Genomic DNA, 18,691 nt, shown 5'->3' with positions numbered 1-18,691 from the left:
TTAAGAATCCATCTGCACTGTCAGCAGTGTGACATCTTGATTGTGAGAGAGGCCTTGTTTTCTTTGATCATCTTAGGAGGAGACATCTGGAAATTATAGGAGGTAGCTTAGGTCAAAATGCCACATGTTTCTTTAATTACCTGAAAATGTGACCCAATGCTAATGAAGGCAGAGAGAAGTTTTTTCTAGAAAATCCATCACAACAAACACTGGCATTTAATGTAGGAGTGGTTTTAGGCAGTAGAACAGATCCTGGTCAGTGATTCTGATTTGCACTGGAGTAACTCCATGGAAATTGATGGAAAGTCTTTAAATGTACCTTTTTAAAGATAAATTTAAAAATTTAAATTTTTGAAGTGCAAGTAGATCAGATGTTCCTTGTTCATGCTTAAGCTTCAAAGGATGCTCTTTGGGATTCTGTGGACGGAGGGAATTTTTGCCACTGAAGGAACATCACCTTCCTATATGGAATATCTTTATAAAACACTGGTCCAGAGGTCTGGGTTTCTGTGGCTTTGGACTCTGACAGTAAAGAGTAGTGCTCTGTTCTTTGCCCTCTGTACACAGGAGCAGCAGAGTATGGTGGACTCACTGGCCCTGCACAATTACATTTCTTGTCATCCAGTCTGGTCCCCTCTTTTGGAGAGGAAAGTAATAACATGAACATGAGCTATTCAAAATTTGCAAGAATTACAGATGTTTGGCTGTTTGTATTCATCCCCAGATAAGACTAAGAGCAAAACTAGTGAAAAACTTCACACAGTAAAGACATTCTGGGAATTAAATTTCAGGCTGACAGTCTCAATCAAAAATAATAATTTTATTTTGAAGAGTCATATCTTTCAATATTCAAACATCTCAGTTGAAAATATGACTTTGTTTCCAATTTTCCAGTTAAAAAACCTAATTCATTCAGCGATGTTCTGCTGTGAGAACTGTCACTTTCAAGACAACTCTGCCTTTCACAGAAAATGCATTTGTAATAGTGACATATCTGATAATGGAAAAGTGGAGGGAATTCAGAGAATGAATTTGATGTGATAATGGTGAGATCTGGAGCCCTGAGTTCCTTGCTGAGCTCTGTGATAGGGTCCTACTTAACACACAGGTACTGTGAGTAGTAGTAGAAAGGCAATTAACATCACATGAGTAACAGCATTCCATTGAAACTGAGAAAACGTGAGCTCCTTTCAGGAAGTAGATCTCAGGTTTGTGAGGCTCTTGTTTAGCCTCAATTCCCTATTTCCTCAGAAGCTCAAGTTACTGCTAGAAAAGACACATTAAGAAACAATTCCTTCCTGGACTAGAAGACTCTCCACTCCTATCTGATTAATGGACATGTCTGGTGTCGTTCCATGTAAATTTTGTAAACTTATATTAACTATAAAACTCAGAGGACAAAATCCTGCCTCCAGGGATTTCCATTAGTGTCTCACACCGTGTACTGCTGTATGCTATGCCATGGCCCTCAGGTATTGCTGATGCTGAGCTCTAATGCCAGAACTCTCACAGATTTACAGCAAGATGAATCTCCCAGCTGCATCCACCACTATTCACCATATGCCATGGAATGGGAGCTGAGCAGGCCAGATTCTGAAGTCAGACAAGATGTTTTGCTCTACGTGTTTTCCCTGTCCTTTCAAACCAGACTCTTATTTCTCCCAAGAATAATCTGTTCGTTTTAACATATTTCTGTTCTTCTCCTGCCAATAAGTCTGCTTCCTGAAAAGTTGGCACTGACATCTTTAAACATCTCTGTATCTCATACAAAATAAAATGATGGTTTTGGAAATGATCGAGGCAGATGTGCATTAAGTGGTGGTTAACACTTTTTTAATAAAATGCTTATGCTCTGTCATTTGTCCCAAGAGAATATAAATAGATCCATCTGCCTGCTGCTGTAAGCACACTGTCACCCTCACGATCCTGGCTAGATGGCAGCTGTAGTGCAGCAAACGTGAGGAGCTAACTTGTAAAAACACCCTGAGACAGGTAAATCCCATCAGATCTGTTAACCTTTCCCCACCTGTTTTTAGAGCCAGTACACAGTACAGGTCACAGGAGATACAGAGCAAGCTGAATTTTTGGTATCCCTGCAGGGAGCAGGTCCTGACTCCCAGCTGGGCATTACAAGAAAGGTGGACTAGGTCTGCTGCAGGTCAGCAAATTAGGCCTTTGCCTGCTAAACATGATTTTTCTTTTATCATAAGTACAAAACTTCACTGATAGTCTCTTATTCAGAATAATTTCTGTATTCTCATTCCTCTTCTTGCAATACAACTGAACAAATTCTGTAAATTTTGTGTATTGGTTTGAATTATTTTTATTTGATTGTCTTAAATCTTTTTTAGGGGTGAAGTGATCAATGGGGGATTTGGCCTGGTTTTGGATGGGTCCAAGGAAGCTGAAGAACGAGCTAAGATGATGCTCAGCTGGGATGTTTCCAATGGAGTAAGCAAAACTCATATATGTATACTTTAACATTATTATTTTTTTTTAAATTTGGGGAATCTTGCTTGTACACAGATCAAAACATAGAGTTTTGCTGATGGAAAAGGAGTTTATGATTTCGGTACATGCTGGCAGGGAATTTGGCTCTTTGATTTCATATTTAAAAATGCATTTAAAATTATATTCTCATTTTAAAATATTTATCCCACTACAAAAGCATTGACTGCTTAAATGCTAGTTTTACAAAGCTAGTGCTAGTTTTACAGCGCTAGGATGGAGTGCACAATTATTTTTGGTGAGGGAGTTTTGTAAGTTTATAAGTGTTTATCTGTCCAATGTTATGCATGGAAAAGCACCGTGTCCACCCAAATACTACTTATAAAAATGAAGTATTACAAAAACCAGAAGGGAAACTAAAAACTGGCAGAGGGTTGAAAGATTTATCGTCAGGAGCTGGGTGCCAGTTTTTGCACAAACGCGGCGCGAGGCGGGTGTGGCGAGAGGAATGTCTGATTTCTGCTGTCTGACAGGTCGCCAGGCGCTGCTGGTCGGGCAATGCCTTTGCTTATGAAACCATCTGCCAAGCCATGAAGGAAAACGGCGCCCTGAGGGTGACTCTCCCGCACGAGGTGCTGGATGAGAACATCTTGGAGCAAGCCGTGAAGCATTAGTGGCACTCCACGTGCAGCGCTGCTCCTGCAGATGTGTTTGACGTTGCTTCCTTGATATCCTGTTTTGCTCTCTGGCCAAATGATAAAAGCCTTGCAAATGTCTGTTCCGTGTGAGTTCTTTTTTTTCCTCTCTAACTTATTAATGGGACAAATCTGTTTGTGACAGGTCCACCAGGAACAGTCTTTTCACTGACGTATTTGGAACAATGTTTGCAATAAGAAACTGCTCATGATGGGAAAGGAATGGGAATTTTTTCCCTGAAAATTAAATGGAAAAAAATCCCCCAACAACTAAACAATCACTTATTCCTGATAATATAGAAATTAATGTGTGTACAAAAGCAAATCTTAGCTGTCCTGTCTCATGCTAAGCATGGTTGTTGCACAGCACACGGGCTTCATTCTGACACAAACACAGCGGCAGCACTCCCTTCCCCTGTGGACTTGCTCTGGAATGTCCCTCCACCTCCTGGCACTGTGTCCATCACCTCTCAGAATGGAAAGGGGTGTTGCACACATAAACCTGCCTGTGCTGCTGCAGAGGAGATGAGCTGCAGACTCAGGACTGTGAAACTCCAGCCCTGCTAGAGCCCACGGTACCCGCAGGTGAGCACGCTGCAGTTCTGCCTCTGCTGCTCAGAAAAGGGGAGAGTTCCTTTTGAATCATGAGTTCTTCACTCTGTTCACGTACTGTGTCTCTCTCCAGATGAACAGCGAGAGTCTGGCATCTGCTTGAAACTGAGCCTTCTGTGAAGTGCAATCTGCAGTTGGTAGGAATTGCTTTACATTATGGAAAAACCCGCCCACATTGCCAATTCCTGTGAGTGAGATGGGAGTAGTTGTCAGGCAGATTTGACAGCCTTTGCTTTGACATATGTTATGCATTACCTTATTAATAATCACAGTGGACTAGGTCCAAAGTTAGGGTATTGGTATTGTGTGAAACCACTCTAATCCTCATAGCCCAAAACCACTGCTGGCTCTTGCTTTAGCAAGAGGAACAGCCAGAAAATACACTGGCTTTTCTTGCACCAAGAACTGTAGAGCTTATCTTAATTCTGAGTTGAAAATGCCCCATAGACAAGATGTTGAAGAAATATTTATCACAAATTCTTCACCTTTATATTATTCAATACTGAGATACCTGCCAGCATGTTCATCTTTACATCCCAGGCACAAAAGAAACCTTATTTTTGTCCTAGTAGCCTTACTGCCCAGAGGACATAACCTTACCAGGATAGCCATGATTAATGTCTCCCTGGGAGTTTATTAACTGGGCTGGCTGCCTGTAGGCACACACAGAACCCATATAGATGAGTGCCATAAACAGCTAGAAGCTGAAATTCAGATTATGAAATCTGTTAATGAAGCAGCATGAATCAAGGCAAAATGGGTTACAGAAAGGCAGTGAACTGGTGAGCAGCTGGTCTTATGTATGACTATTCACTGGACTTTATTTCAGTGATGTGGTGTGTAGTTATATGTATGTTTAAATCTACTTTGGTCTCTTAACTGCAAATCTCAAGCACTTAACAAATGTGGACTGGCTGGGGTTTACAATACCTTTGGGAGAGCACAGGGAAACACTAACCTGTTGCTGTCAGGGATGAAATAGCTAGGAAACAGAAATCATAAACAACCCCAGTGCAAAGTTTTCTTTCTGAGCCCTGCTGAGCCTTGATTTATCTGTCCTCTACTCGTGTGCAGAGAAGTTGAGACTCTGAATGGGCTGAATTGTTGTGTGGGGGTGCTGATGTCATTTTTAGGCAGCTGACCTCACTGCTGGACAAAGCCAGTACAAGGAGAGGAGTTTTAAATCCATCCATCTGTAGGCATTGCACTGGATCTGATCTGGGCAGGGGATGTACAATCAGTGAATTGCTGCAGTGCACTGAAGCCTCCAGCTTGCCAGGCTGAACCTTCCTTCCTTTGAATCTCAGCACCTTAACTTTCCTAAAATGCAGACACTTATCCTGACAATCTGCATGGTTGCAGATGGAGGCAGGAGCTTGGTGACAGGTTTTACATCCTTCAAACACGGATGCACCTTTGTGTGAAGCAATAAACTCGGGTGCAGACCCATCTTTTCCAAGGAACACGAAGGAAGGGACTGCCAAGACCTCCATAGGGAGATTGGGATGGCTGGGGCCGCCAAGGACAGGGAAGAGCTACACCCAGTGGAGCTCTGGGTGTACCCACAGCTCCAGCTTCCCTGGAGCCGAGAGTGCCTAGCCCCAGTTCACACCCCGGCTGCAGGAGGTTTGATGCTCAGAAAGGAGGAATTATCTGAGCAGGAGCAGGATCACAGCACCATCTTCTGGGACTGCTCACCAGTCCCACAGAAGCAGGGAACTGGTGAACTTCCATAGCAAATACAGGATCATTTCACCTTTTCCTTAAGTGTTGGAGAGCCATAAGGCAGCTGAACATTCTCAAGGAGAAAGCTTTGACCAAGAATAAACTTAAATATATATATATATATATACATTAGCTGAATTTGTAGGATTTTTTTTTTTTTTGGTGCTGTTCTATCTTGGGTGATGCTGTGCCATGGTCATGCTTGAACAGTGACTCTGCATTGCCCGTGGTTGGCCCGTAGCGCTGTTTCCATATTTCCACTCATGGTGTGCAGGGTGTTTTGCTAAAGAATTTCCCCTCTCTCAGCTCTCTGAGCGTGGCTGCGCCCTTAGCACACACAATCCTACCCCTCTACTTGTGAGGCCACATCTGGGATGCTGTGTCCACTTCTGGGCTCCTCAGTATGAGAAAGAGCTGGTGCAAAGGGCTCAGTGAAGGGCCACAAAGATGATCTGTGCTCCGAACATCTCTCTCATGAGGAGAGACTGGGGAGCGGGGCTTGTTAATCCTAGAGAAGAGAGAGGGGATCTCATGAACCCATATACATTTCTCAAAGTTAGCTGTCAACAGGATGGTGCCAGTCTTTCCGGTGGTGCCCAGCAACACGATGAGAAGCAATGGCCATAAACTAGAACAGGAGATGTTTCACCTCCACTTGAGGAAGACCTTCTTTACATTGAGGGTCCCTTAATTCTGGGAATCTCCTTGGCCATTAGCAGGGCCATCGGCACACTCCCCAGGCCCTGCGGTGACTCCAGCCGCGCCAGCTGGATGTCGCAGAGCCTCTCCCACCGTGCCGTTCCCACCGGCCGGCCCTGCCCCGGGACAGCCCCGCTCCGTCCCGTCCGCCGCTCCGCACTCCGGGTTTCCCCGGCGCCGCCCGCGCCGCGCCCGCTCCGTAGTTCCGCGCTCCGCGTTTCCGCTGCGGCCGCGCCGGCCCCGCCCCGCGGCTCCGGTTTCAGGCGCTGCTACAGGGACCCCCAAGATGGAAACGCAGGGGCTGCCGGCCGCGGAGGCGGCCCGGGCCCGGCCCGCCGCGCAACATGGCGGCCCCGCCGCGCCGCCGCCGCCCGGCTGGGACCCGCCGCCCGCCGCCCCCTCCTCCGCCGGCAGCACCCCCGCGCCGGGCCTCTACGTGAGCTTCCCGGTGCTGCTGCTGGAGGAGAAGCCGGAGCCCGGCGCCAGCCCGGCGCCCAGCGCGCCGCCGGCGGGGCCCGCGCCCGACAGCGACGGGCTCCTGCTCGTCTTCAACGTGGTGCGCGGTGCGGCCGAGCCCGGCGCGGCCGGCGGCGAAGCGGGGCGAGCCCAGCCCGGCCCGCCGCCCGCCGAGCCGCCGGAGGAGGCCCCCTGCTCGGCCCCGCCGCCGCAGCCGCCGCCTCCTCCCCCGCCGCCGGCACCGCTGCCCCCCGCGGGCGGCGATGGCGGCGGGGCGGAGGACGGCGCCTTCTCGGGGACCATCACCATCAACAACCAGAGCCTGCTGGTGCGCATCGAGAACGGCGTCCTGACGCTGGGGCCCGGCGCCGAGCAGCCCGCGGGCGCCGCGCCCCCCGCCGCCGCCAGCCCCGCCGAGCCGCCGGGCGGGCCGCGCCCGCGCTCGCCGCCGGCCTTCGCCTGCCCGGAGCCGCGCTGCGGAGAGGCCTTTCCCCGCAAGCAGCAGCTGCGGCTGCACCGGCTCTCGGCGCACGGCGGCGGCGAGGACGGGCGGGGCGGGGCGGCGCGGCCCTTCGGCTGCCCCGTGCCGGGCTGCGCCTGGTCCTTCGCCACGGCCTACAAGCTGCGGCGGCACCTGCACTCGCACGACAAGCTGCGGCCGTTCGCCTGCGCGGCGCCGGGCTGCACCAAGCGCTTCACCACCGTGTACAACCTGCGGGCGCACAGCCGCGCCCACGAGCAGGAGGCGGCGCACAAGTGCGAGGCGTGCGGGCAGCGCTTCCCCAGCGCCGCCCGCCTCGCCGCCCACCGCCGCCGCAGCCACCTGGAGCCCGAGCGGCCCTTCCGCTGCGACTTCCCCGGTAAGCCGCCTCCGGGGCTGGGCTCCCTTCCCTCCCCTTCCAGAAACTGGGATCCCTGCCCTGAGGCCGTGCGGCTCACTTCTCCCGCTTTTCCTTCCCCTTCGTGGTACCCTAGAATGTCAAGGAAGGTTCTCCTCCAAACCACCTGTTACCAAGAGAAAAAGTTTGGGAGCTGGAGGATGCTGTGCCTTTCCTCCTGCGACTTTGTGCCGGTGCAGTGAAACACCGCAAGACACGGCGCCAGTGTTCAGTGCGCCTCAACCCAGGCTCTACCTGATTGCCCGCCTGGGCAAAACAATTGTAATTCCTGGAATAATGTGTAGGAATTCACAGTTTGGGGTTTTTTTTCCCCTTTACCCGATGTAATATCCTGAAAAACGAGCCTGCAAGTACCTCGCTAAAAGCTGGGAGGGAGAAAAAAATGCAGTTTGGTGACTGAGTTTTGTCAAGCAGATGTGCTGTTTCCCTTTTCTCCCCAGGCTGTGAGCGAACGTTTATCACAGTGAGTGCATTATTCTCCCACAATCGAGCCCACTTCAGAGAGCAAGAGCAGTTCTCCTGCTCATTCCCTGGCTGTAACAAGCAGTATGACAAGGCCTGCCGACTGAAAATCCACATGAGGAGTCACACAGGTATTCACAGAGATGATTTGTACACGGGGAAGTACATGGAGCGTAGTATGTGGAAAGTGGACTGCAGTGTGCTGGAAAAACTGAAAGTCAGGAAGGGTGACATTGTTATTTGGAGTCAGAGAAAGCACTTGATTCTTGGCCTTCTAGGGTAGGAGCCTGTTGAATGAAGTTGGCATATGCAAAGTAGTTAAGCACATAGGCAGAGCTGTGGCTTTTGTCATTGTGCATTCTGTCCAGAAAAAACTATCACAGCTCTATTCCCAAGTTCATAGATATTCAAAACGTTGCATAAATTTTACTCTTGATACAAACAAACAGCTCAGAATATGTGAAAAACTCTCAGTACATGTGGAATGTATGGACCAAGGTTGGAACAGCAAAAAGATAAATTTCAGCTCTGGCAAGCACACCTGACTTGCAAGGACCACTGCAAAGCTGAAATGCAGCTGGTTGTTACTGGTGTGTCCTCTCCTGTCCTCTCTTTTCCTGGTTTCATGTTTTACAGTTTGGAGGTTTTTTCAGGTGTCACTTGAAGTTCATAGGTGTGGTAGAAACCAGTGTCACATACTTCACAGTCTTGTAATCAAGACACAGTGGCAGATCGTGTAAACAGGAAAGTGTCAGTTGTGTTTCTGTTTTGAATAATGCTGTTACTGACTATTGAAGCACCTTCAGGATATGAGGTGAATTGATAAATACTTGTGCTCTCTGATGCAACAGCATGGAGTTAAAGAAAGCCCAAATTGTAGGAGGGGGAAGGGACATGATAGTACTCTGCAGTGCATTGCAGCAGGGGCTGGTTGAGTTGTCTTGTCTTAAATTAATTCAACTTAAGCAGGTTTTAATGTTTTCTAGTAGTAGTATGTGTTTTGTATTCGATTATTAATGTAACATTTTTTATTCAAGGTGAAAGACCTTTTATCTGTGACTTCGAAGGCTGTGGCTGGTCTTTTACCAGTATGTCCAAGCTTCTGAGGCATAAAAGGTAAAGGAAGCTTTTTCTGATTATACTGTCCTAAGCCACTGGCTGTTTGCTGGTCTTTGTTTCTCTTCCAGTAGCTAAGCAGTAGTGGATTTAATCATGCCAATGGCAATTTCCTTCCCTTGTAGGAAACACGAAGATGACAGGAGATTCATGTGCCCAGTAGAAGGCTGTGGGAAGTCCTTCACAAGAGCAGAACACTTGAAAGGCCACAGTATAACTCACCTTGGTACAAAACCATTTGAGTGTCCAGTAGAAGGTATTGCTCCACTCTCATTTGTGTTTCCTGGTAACTGGTGTGTTTTTTTGTGTAAAGGTTATGTGTGCTTGGTGCAGGACTGGAACAATTTAGAGTGAGTCTTCTAGCAGGGTTTGAAGAGGTAAAACTAAACAGAAGTCTTGAACAAGTGATCATTCCCAGAGTTAGGAATGACAGAGCAAACTCTGTTTCGTACTGTAGCTTGACCACCCTCGTCACTTCAGTGGTGCTCCAGAAGCAGAGATTTTTGGGTGTGATCTGGATTATTCAGCTCTTTAAAGCAGCTCTACTTGATTGTTTCTACTTTTTATGATGTTTCCAGCGGTTGTCATGAAGAATTTCAGATGTCATAGTGTTAAAAGGTTGTGCTTTACTCTGAATCACTTAAGAGCTTTATGTTGTCAGAAACAGGTTGTTAAACTGTCCTACCCTTTGACACGTTTACTTCCTTGTGGTTCCTCTGAGTGTATGCCCAGGTGCTGCAAAATAACAAGTAGAGGATATTCTGATTTGTTAAGACATTAAATATGAATATTAAATTGAAACTTCATTAAATTTGAAACTTCAAAGCCTTATATATCTTCTTGCAGGCTGTTGTGCAAAATTTTCAGCACGAAGTAGTCTGTATATTCACTCCAAAAAACATCTTCAGGATGTGGACTCGTTAAAGACGCGGTGCCCCGTTTCCAGCTGTAATAAACTGTTCACTTCCAAACACAGCATGAAAACGCACATGGTCAAGCAGCATAACTTCAGCCCAGGTAAAGTCTTTGTCTCTGGCTGTCAGAAGGTGCAGTGGAAAAATTAAGTGCTTTATTAAGGACAATGTGTAATTACTGATGTTGAAATCTGAGTTCCACTGACATGAATGAAAGACTCTTCTCTGAGACTGAAGCTGGTTTCACCCTCCTCTAAAATTTTCAGTGGGATCTCTGAGTATCAGAAAGTGATACTTGAGCTTGACCTCTGAAATGGTGAGAAATTGCAGCATTTTTCAATGAAGCTAAGCCTGTCCTTTTCCATGCCATCTATAAAATATTAATAAGGACTAAAAGGATTTCTCTTTTCACCCCTTTCACTCCTCTACAACTTGTACTTAGCCTGCACTGCTTTAGTGTTATTTTTTGGCAAGTGCTTTTATAACACACTTCTCAGTAAAAGAATGAACTTATTTTGGTAGGCTGCTTTTCCCTAAATCTGCTTTTAAGAAAGGTGGGAAGTGTTTATTAGGCTAAGAATATAGAAGCTTACAGAATTTTAAAGCTTCCTTTTCTTCCTGTTGTCTGTGGAAGCTCTGTCTTATAACCAAACCCTTCTCTTACAGATCTCCTAACTCAGCTGGAAGCAACCTGTTCCCTCACCCCCAGCAGTGAGCTCACTAGTCCAGGGCAGAGTGATCTCAGCAACATCGACCTCGTCTCCCTGTTTTCCAACGTGTCCAGTAACAATTCTGGAATTTCAGCGGACATGGCGCTGGTGAACTCTGGAATCGTCACCATCGATGTGGCTTCGGTGGGCTCGACGCTGGGGGGGAGCCTGCCTGTCAGTAACAGCTCCCTAAGCCAGGCAGTGGATCCCTTGATCCTGGTGGCAAGCAGTGACATGCCCCAGAGCCTGGACAGTTCTCTCCTGCTGGGAACTGGTGCAACGGTTCTACAGCAAAGCACTTTAAATTTGGATGATGTACAGACTGTCAATGCCGAAGCCTTGGGTTCGCTGGCGTCTCTGTCAGTGAGGAATTCCAGTCAGGATGTGCACGGGCTGACATGCAGCAATAATTTAACAATGGACACAGCCACTTTGACTCCTTCCAGCAGCCTCGGCAGCACCAATGTGCCTGAGTTACTGACACCAGTTAAAGCTGAACGGAATTTGCTTCCCAGCTCAGATGTGGTTGGTCAGCAGGAGGGCAGCAAAGTAGTGACACAGTTTGTGTTCTCCAACCCTCCAGGGAGTTACAGTGCACAGAAGGAAATGGATCTTGGCGCAGTGACTGGCAGCTCATTTTTGGTATGGAGTAACTGTATTCACTTCACCCCTAGATGAGACAGCCTGACTTTGGGGATATCCCTGGCTGCTCACACCTTATTGGGAGACTTTTCAGATTTTGCAGATCATGCACTTTGTCTCTCTTTTGATGAAAAATGTAGAACGATGTGTTGAGTAGTGTGTTTTCACAGATAGATTCAGTGTGGAGACAAGTTTTAAGAAATACTGAAATTCTGGTGGGGACAGTTCAGGAAGAACCTTTCAAAATACGTAGCAGCCATCCGAAATGGAATTTGCAAGAACACCCAAGAATAAGTGTTACACGTGTTACTTGCTCATTTCATTCCAGGGAAGGATTTGGGCTGTAGCAGTAACTGCAGCATTTTCATTCCAGTCTGCATTCCTCTTTTAAGTACTTTTCCCTTTCTGTTTCACTGTGTTATTGCAGACTTAACTTTTTGTTTATGTTATGAAGTACATGTTTACACTCTTAAAATCTGAACACTTACAAATGTGGAGCTAACTTCTTGTGTTGAGCTCCAGATATTGAGTAGATACAGGGAATTATTAAAACTCTAATCAGAAGATCAGGGGAAACTAGAATTCAGTGTTTGCAGCATAGAAAGTAACTGCATCTGAGAACTCATTAGTGTGTGTTTTCATTATCTTGTTTTGTTCTTAATTCCAAAAACCTTGCATCTCTGGGCTTTTTTTTTTTTCCTTTAACTAGGAGAGCAGTGGGTCTGCAAGAACAGACTATAGAGCCATTCAGCTGGCCAAGAAAAAGAAACAAAAAGGGAATGGCAGCAGCGCAGGTGAGAAACCATTAGTTCTGTTACATTTACTGAATAAAAATATTTAGTAATTTTGGCAGTGTAGTTGAAGCGGGTTTCTGACTAACATTCTCAAATGCCCTATCCTGTTATTGATAGCTAACATAATTATGCATGTGGTGTACCATCTGTTACTCAGGATAATCACATTCTGTGGAATATCAGATTCACAGGAAGTTTACAAAGAAAGCTGTGCCCTATGTTTCATGATTATTAACAAGACACTAGCTGTCCATCTCTTCATCTGCTTCTTATTAAAACTAAAAATTATGTTACTGTTACAACATTCTGTTGTTTATGCTTTTGGTCTTATCTAGGGGGTTCTTTTACTCAGTACAGACAATGTAAATTTCAGCTAGATTTTGCTTTTGTGTTTCACTTAGTAACAGTGTGAAGGAATTTATTTTTTGATTTTCTAGATGTACTCAAACATCTTTCATACTTTAGCCTTGTAGAGAGTTCTTGTGCAGGGTGAGTTTAGGTCATGATTCCAGATGTGTCCTCTTAGTTTGACTCAGAGCCATTTGATGTAAATAATAACCATTCCTTTGTCAGAGCAGATGTGGTCCATGGTTCCCTGGACTTGCATGAGCTCAGGTGTTTGAGATTTGTCTACCTTTGGGGCTGGGGTGGAATATTACAGATTTATGATACACCAATATCATATATATAGGGTGAGTTTAGTGCTGCCTTGCTGTCTCTTAGACCTCCCTCCTCTGAAAATCAAGGCAATAGTTTTTGAGGCAAGTTAAGAGACTAGTTCTGGTTTGAGAACTGTTTTGTTCGTGTATTTGTAAAATGCATGTGTGCATACATTCTGTCTGGTTCAGCAAATCATCCCATGGAAGGATAAGTGCTTTATGAAGCTAGTTCTAAGGGGCCTTGCATTATCAAACACGTGCATGTATCATCAAACAAGTCTTTTGGACATTAGTTTAAAAAACAAGATTGCATTGCATGACTCCTAAGATGACCTCAGAAAATTCCTGTTTCTGTTCCTGTTCAAGTCTCCCAGTAGTCCACTTTTCACCTGCACAGCCTTAATGGTATGCTGTGCCTCTCAAAGTGGTCTAGAGAGTCTTGTATTTCTGATTGGTTTAACTAGATTGAGTGAATACTGTAGAGGGAAGTTCAGGGTTTAAATACAGGTTATCCAAGCCCTTCATTTATTACAGATTTTTTTAAAAAATCCAAACAAAAACCTGAGCTGACAGGACTGTATTCTTACATTTGTTTTGATTAGGGTTTTGGTTTTCAGCTCGTGATAGCAGCTGGTTCACCCTGCTTTAAAAGAAGCTTAAGGTTGTGATAGTTGTATAGCTGTTCTACCTAGTAGTCCTTAAAATCTTCCTGTAAATAATGATCTTCACTGTGCTTTTTTTACAGTTTAGAAAAATCATGTGCATGACTTCTCAGGAAATGAGTTGCAGAATGAAAAATAGTAAATGCAATCCTACTTACTGAATTCCTTTCTGTAACACCACAAATATGCTGATATTTCTGTGGTACCACAGGGCAGGGCCCTAAGCTTAGCAGTTTGTGTTTTTTTCAATGGTGTTCAGGTAAAAGGTGCTCAGTCAGCAGCTGGAGTTCACCAGCTGAGTGCTCTCTGCCTTTTAGCAGTTGTCATATGGTGCTTAATTATATTGCACTGCTGTGGGCATTTGCTGCGTGGTATAAAGAGCTGCAAAAAGTTGAAAAATACTAGTAGAAAACTCCAGCAAATTCATCTAAATTTTAAAATTGCTTTCTTTTAGGGGCATCTGGTTCTGGTCAGAGGAAAAACAAGGGTGGTAAAGTAAGCCCTACCAACTTTTCTTCCTCAACTCCGGGCAGTCGACTGGGTAGTAACATAGTTCTGCCAAATGGAGGGCTGACAATAAGGGACCCTGCCACTGGAGCCCAGTATGTGCAAATTCAGCTTCTTCAGGTGAGAGCTGAGGAGAAAAAAAACATGCTCAGCTTCTCTGTTATCCAGACTTGCATTTATGGAAGAATTTGAGTGTTTGTGAACTCAGGTACTACTGCCCCTGGATGGAGTCTTGAGCCCTGCAGTGTTCTTACATTATTCCACCTCTTATTTATAAAGTAAATGAGATGGACATGAAAATGTTCCTGCAAAAAGAAGTTTCAGCCTAAACTGTTACTTCTCTTATCTGTTGAAATAAAGCTTAAAATTTAAAAAAACTCAAAACCTATTAATTGGTGGGGGCTGATTAGTGGTGCCTGGCAGGTAATAGGTTTTTTGCCAGGTGTAGCTGTGTAGTATTCAGAGAAAGGGTAAGTTCCTTCTCCTTCAGAGACCTGTGGGCTAAGTTCTGCATTGGTCTATTTTTTGATGGTGTACACATACGTAGCTTTCATGTTAAGTATCACCTGCATGAAAACATGATGAAACTTGTTACGTGTTTCTGTGTTAGATTTGTTGAGATAGGAACCCTTCCTTCCTCTTCAGATCTTGCCAGTGTTCCAAGTTGATGAGGACAGGATAATAGGTTGTACACTGAGCCAGGTTCAGATTTAAGTGGTAGCTAGCTTTCCACATCTTTGTGGAGTTGGCCCTTACTAGTACAGTGCAGATATTTTAAGATTCTGAGACCGAGTGAAATTTGCGATATTTGCTGGGGGTTGTGTAATTTGATCATGTTTCTGCATTCACAGGATGATTCCCCAGGAGAGGGAGATCTTCCCTTTCAGCTGAGCTCTCAGTCTTCCTCGTCACATTCTCAGCTTACAGTGGATTTACCTGTTTACATACTTCAGGTACAGCATGTCAAGCCACTGGGTTTTATTGCCTTGCTTGAATGTAAAGACAGTTTGCTGTGAGCACTCTCATGTTCTGCCTGATGAAAACACCTTGTTTTCCATTGGGATTGAATTCCATTCACAAGGAATAGTAAGCAGAGCTGCACTGCACAATGTATCTTGTGTCTGTTACCAACCTTTGACTCATCAGAAGTAGTTGGATTTTTTTTCCTCTGTTACTGAGTAATGAATAACTAAAACTTATTTTTTCTGAAATGCCCCACCCTTGTTTTCCTGATCCCATCCTGTAGATGCTAGGTGGGTCAAGAAAAAGGATCAGAATTGGAGTGTTGTAGGCTACAGAAGAGAGGGATGGGAAGTGGGGAATAGAATCTTGAACCTAGATTTTGGAGTAATGTATGGGAGTGTCAGTTAAGTTTAGAAGCCAGCTTAGGGACCTCATTTTTGATAAACTCTGCAATGTACCTATTCCTGCCAAGTGGGTTTCTCCTGGATAGAAAATAAATCTTTTTTTGTTGAGGAGGGCTACTTTCCTCAAAACCTGTAAGTACAAGGGAGGTGGGACTGTTGGCCATGATAGAGAGTTAATGGAGGAAAAAGTGATTTTAAATCTATTTCCATTAGTAATGCTCATCTGAAGTGTTCCATAGAAAACTGTGGCAACACTGTTTGGGTGGATCCCTGAAGTGGAAGAGCTTTGGGTTTCCTCTGAGCCATTCCAAGCATTTCTCTGGTGTTGAATAAATGTCAAGATAATCTTGCTGATAAGCACTGAAACCATCTAGGGGTGAAAGTAGTTCATGCTGTCTGTTTGCTTTAACAGGAACCACACAATTCCACTGAAGATGATGCAGGTTCTGATAACTCTCAGTTCACTGGAAGCACAATAAATTTACAGGATCTGGAATGACGATTATTAAGAGCAGTTACTTGAAAACAAATTGGGCAATCATGACAGAGTGAGATTACGGTGTGGGTCTCTTTCCAAGGAAAATACGAAAAGTAGGAGAACTGAAGTATGGTTGCACTCTTTGTGATTTGCTTAAGACAGTTGCAGCTGAAAGATTTTCTTTTAAAATGTAAATCCCTCTTGATGTGCCTGTGTAAGATACCCTGTCTGCCTGGTGGTTGGGGCTGAGGCAGACTGCTGTACAGTGTTGTTTCAGGGAGAAGTACTTTATTACACTTCAAACTGAGGTAATATTTACTGTTTTCACAGGAAAGCAAGTATTCTACAGCTAACAAATGCAAATTTATAATCCTGCCTGCCACAGTTAACACTTTCCTTCCATTGGTCTCCTCCTGAAGCCAGTGGCATCAAGGAATTAAGAGCTAAATGTTGCAAGTGTTTTCCACACACAAAGAAAAGGATTGTTTCGGCCCCTGTGTTTGGCAGAAAACCAGAATAAAGTGTCACACCTAACAAAATTAATCTATGCCATGAAAATGAAATGCTCTAAAATCTTTGTTTTAGAAAGCTAGATTCTAAATGTTAACTTAGCTGTGAATCAGTTTGTAGCTCATGTTGAGTTTCTCCCTTTCCTTGCTCCTGCATCCCAAATACTTTGCTGAATTCTTCCAGCAAAACTTGAAAAAGAAAACTGCAATAGAACTGTACTCACTGTAAGTGATTTGCTGAGAGTCCAACAGCATCTGAGAGAGGTTTGTTTTATCTTTGTGTTCCCTTTTTTGGGAGGAATGTTGACCGTCATGTAAATTTAAGCACCTTGATTTTTATATCATCTATAAACCGCTGCCAAGTTACCTGTGAACTGGTCACTACCTTTTTATTTAGGGTTGTTTGGTGTTTTTGTTTTGTTAATTGAACACTGTTAACACGTGTTCTTTATTGCTGTCCCAGAGTGTCAGATGCACCTGGAGCTTCTGGCTGGTTTACAAAATATGCAGTTGTCAGAGTATTTTATGAGGGGGAAAGAGTTGTTACCCAGGAAGATCTGCCCCTGAAAAACTGCAGTTTCTCTTGGGGGTGGGGGGAGAGGTTATATGTACTCTACTTACCTGGATTGCAGACACCTAAGTAAGTATAGGGTTGTATAGGGAAAACAAAACACCTTTGGTTACGTTTTAAGGTAGTAATTTAATTGTTTCCTATGGTGATGTTCTGAATGCCTGTAAAAGTATGTATAGGAGTTTGATAAAAGACTGTTTGTACTTTTTTTTTATTCTCAGTGAGGTGTGTGTATGCACGTATGTGTATTTTCTTTTTTTTTTTTTACAAAATAAGATATCTCACAGAGGAGAACGTTGTGATCTTTTTAATCTTGCACATATTTATTTATTTTACAGTTATACTGATGTTAAATTCACATGAGGTCGTTCAGAAATGCTTTTACTTCCTGTGCCTTTTGAACTATGTATGTGTCCATATAAATGCTTTTTTGATTGCAGACTTGGGGAGGAAAAAAGCATACAGGTTACAGTGAACTTCAGCTCCTGATTTGTAGGCAGTATTATATCTCTGGTTGAACCAGCTTTATTTTTCTATCTTTAGCCTAACTGAGCATTGAGGTCTCTCTGTTCCTCTCACTCTGAGTTTACAGCTTACATCCAGGGAAAGTCTGAACCCTCTCAGGCTGGGTTTTCAAACCAGTTGGTAGCTGAGATCTACTGGTGGCTGTGGCTGCAGCACGGAGTCCACTCCTGGGAGGTGGAAGGATTGAGGAGGAATTGTGCTGAGGGGTCACTGTGCTCTCCCTGGAAGCTGAGACACCTCGAGCTCCCAATGCCTGCATTATTCTGTTCTCAAGGACCATACCAGTTTGTAATCCATTAAAATGGCCAAGGAACACTCCATCTTTTTATGGGACTTGCAACCAAATCTTTCTACTTCTGAAAATGTACCTCACTCAGCTTTGTAAGTGAATGTAAAGTGCTAACCTCTTGAGGGCAGAAACTTGGATCACTTGGCTAGGGCTCCATTGCTGGCAATGGATACCTGAAGAACTGCTGGTGCAAAAGGGTTAATAAAGCTTTTTTTTTATGGTCAGTTTGTCACTGAGTATTGTTCTTTGCATGGATGCATCTGACACCAAGCTAATTACTGGCAGCTTGATTTCTGCTGAGAGCTTGTGGTTTTCCTTCAGTTGTGTCTTCACCATAGTGGGGTAGAGTCTATAATGGCTTTTATAGTCCTTCAGAAGACCTGTGGTTATCATCAGTGTCTGTGAGGTACCTGCCTTAGCTGTGCCCTAGCAAAGATTGTCACCTAGGACTGTCATAGATCTCACTGCTCAGGTTTGTACAGGTCATGCTATTGGCATCAAAAACTGAATGAGAAAAGCACTGGTGCTTATCAGGAGCTTGAGAAGCAAAATGAGAGAATTTTTATTTATTTTCTTAGGCAAAATACCAAAGGATGGAAAAAGGGGTTGCAAACTTTCCCTGGAATGGTAGGGTAGGAGAAGGAAATTTCATGGGACAGTTAAGTTCAGCTGAGCAAAGACTGACAGATTGTAGATCTAGAAAAGACTTCTAGAATAGCATCAGCCCTTATAAGCTGTGGTTAAAGCTGAGCCATTAGGAGAAATAACACAATTGTTCTTCCTTATCGATTTCCTTGGCTGTTCTCCTTCCTGGCAGGTGGGTTGGAAGACTAGGCCATTTTCTTGTTCTGCAGAGGAGGAAGAGGCACTGCATCAGTGCTTGGCAGGGTGTGTGAGCAGGCAGCTAAAGCTGCTCTGTGCTGCCAGGCTGGGAGGGGCTGTGGCCCTTGCC

At 44.7% G+C, this 18,691-nt stretch overlaps 2 protein-coding genes across 2 annotated transcripts in view; both read left to right on the top strand.

Annotated features, from left to right (window-relative positions):
- Window positions 1-3,178, top strand: part of UROC1 (urocanate hydratase 1) — a gene marked incomplete at its 5' end in the record, with an annotated part of 37,399 nt that extends 34,221 nt beyond the window's left edge. The window contains 2 exons of the mRNA XM_084214503.1: window positions 2,352-2,451; window positions 2,982-3,178. Of these exons, the coding sequence (XP_084070629.1) occupies window positions 2,352-2,451; window positions 2,982-3,122 (241 nt within the window). The 3' untranslated portion in view covers window positions 3,123-3,178. The remainder of the gene's footprint in view (window positions 1-2,351; window positions 2,452-2,981) is intronic.
- A 3,287-nt stretch (window positions 3,179-6,465) lies between these two features.
- On the top strand, window positions 6,466-17,921 carry ZXDC (ZXD family zinc finger C; the record flags this gene model as incomplete). Its single annotated transcript, XM_084214428.1, has 10 exons — window positions 6,466-7,495; window positions 7,975-8,127; window positions 9,034-9,112; window positions 9,238-9,368; window positions 9,959-10,129; window positions 10,693-11,378; window positions 12,088-12,172; window positions 13,948-14,120; window positions 14,852-14,953; window positions 15,780-17,921. 10 exons carry the CDS (start codon window positions 6,466-6,468, stop codon window positions 15,864-15,866), a joined length of 2,697 nt encoding a protein of 898 aa, XP_084070554.1. The 3' UTR covers window positions 15,867-17,921.
- Window positions 17,922-18,691: the final 770 nt, after the last annotated feature.

The sequence above is a fragment of the Fringilla coelebs genome (genome assembly GCF_963513975.1).
Source record: "Fringilla coelebs genome assembly, chromosome: 13".
Lineage (NCBI taxonomy): Eukaryota > Metazoa > Chordata > Aves > Passeriformes > Fringillidae > Fringilla > Fringilla coelebs.
Note: the sequence above shows the minus strand (reverse complement) of the source record. Positions and strands in the feature narration are given on the sequence as shown.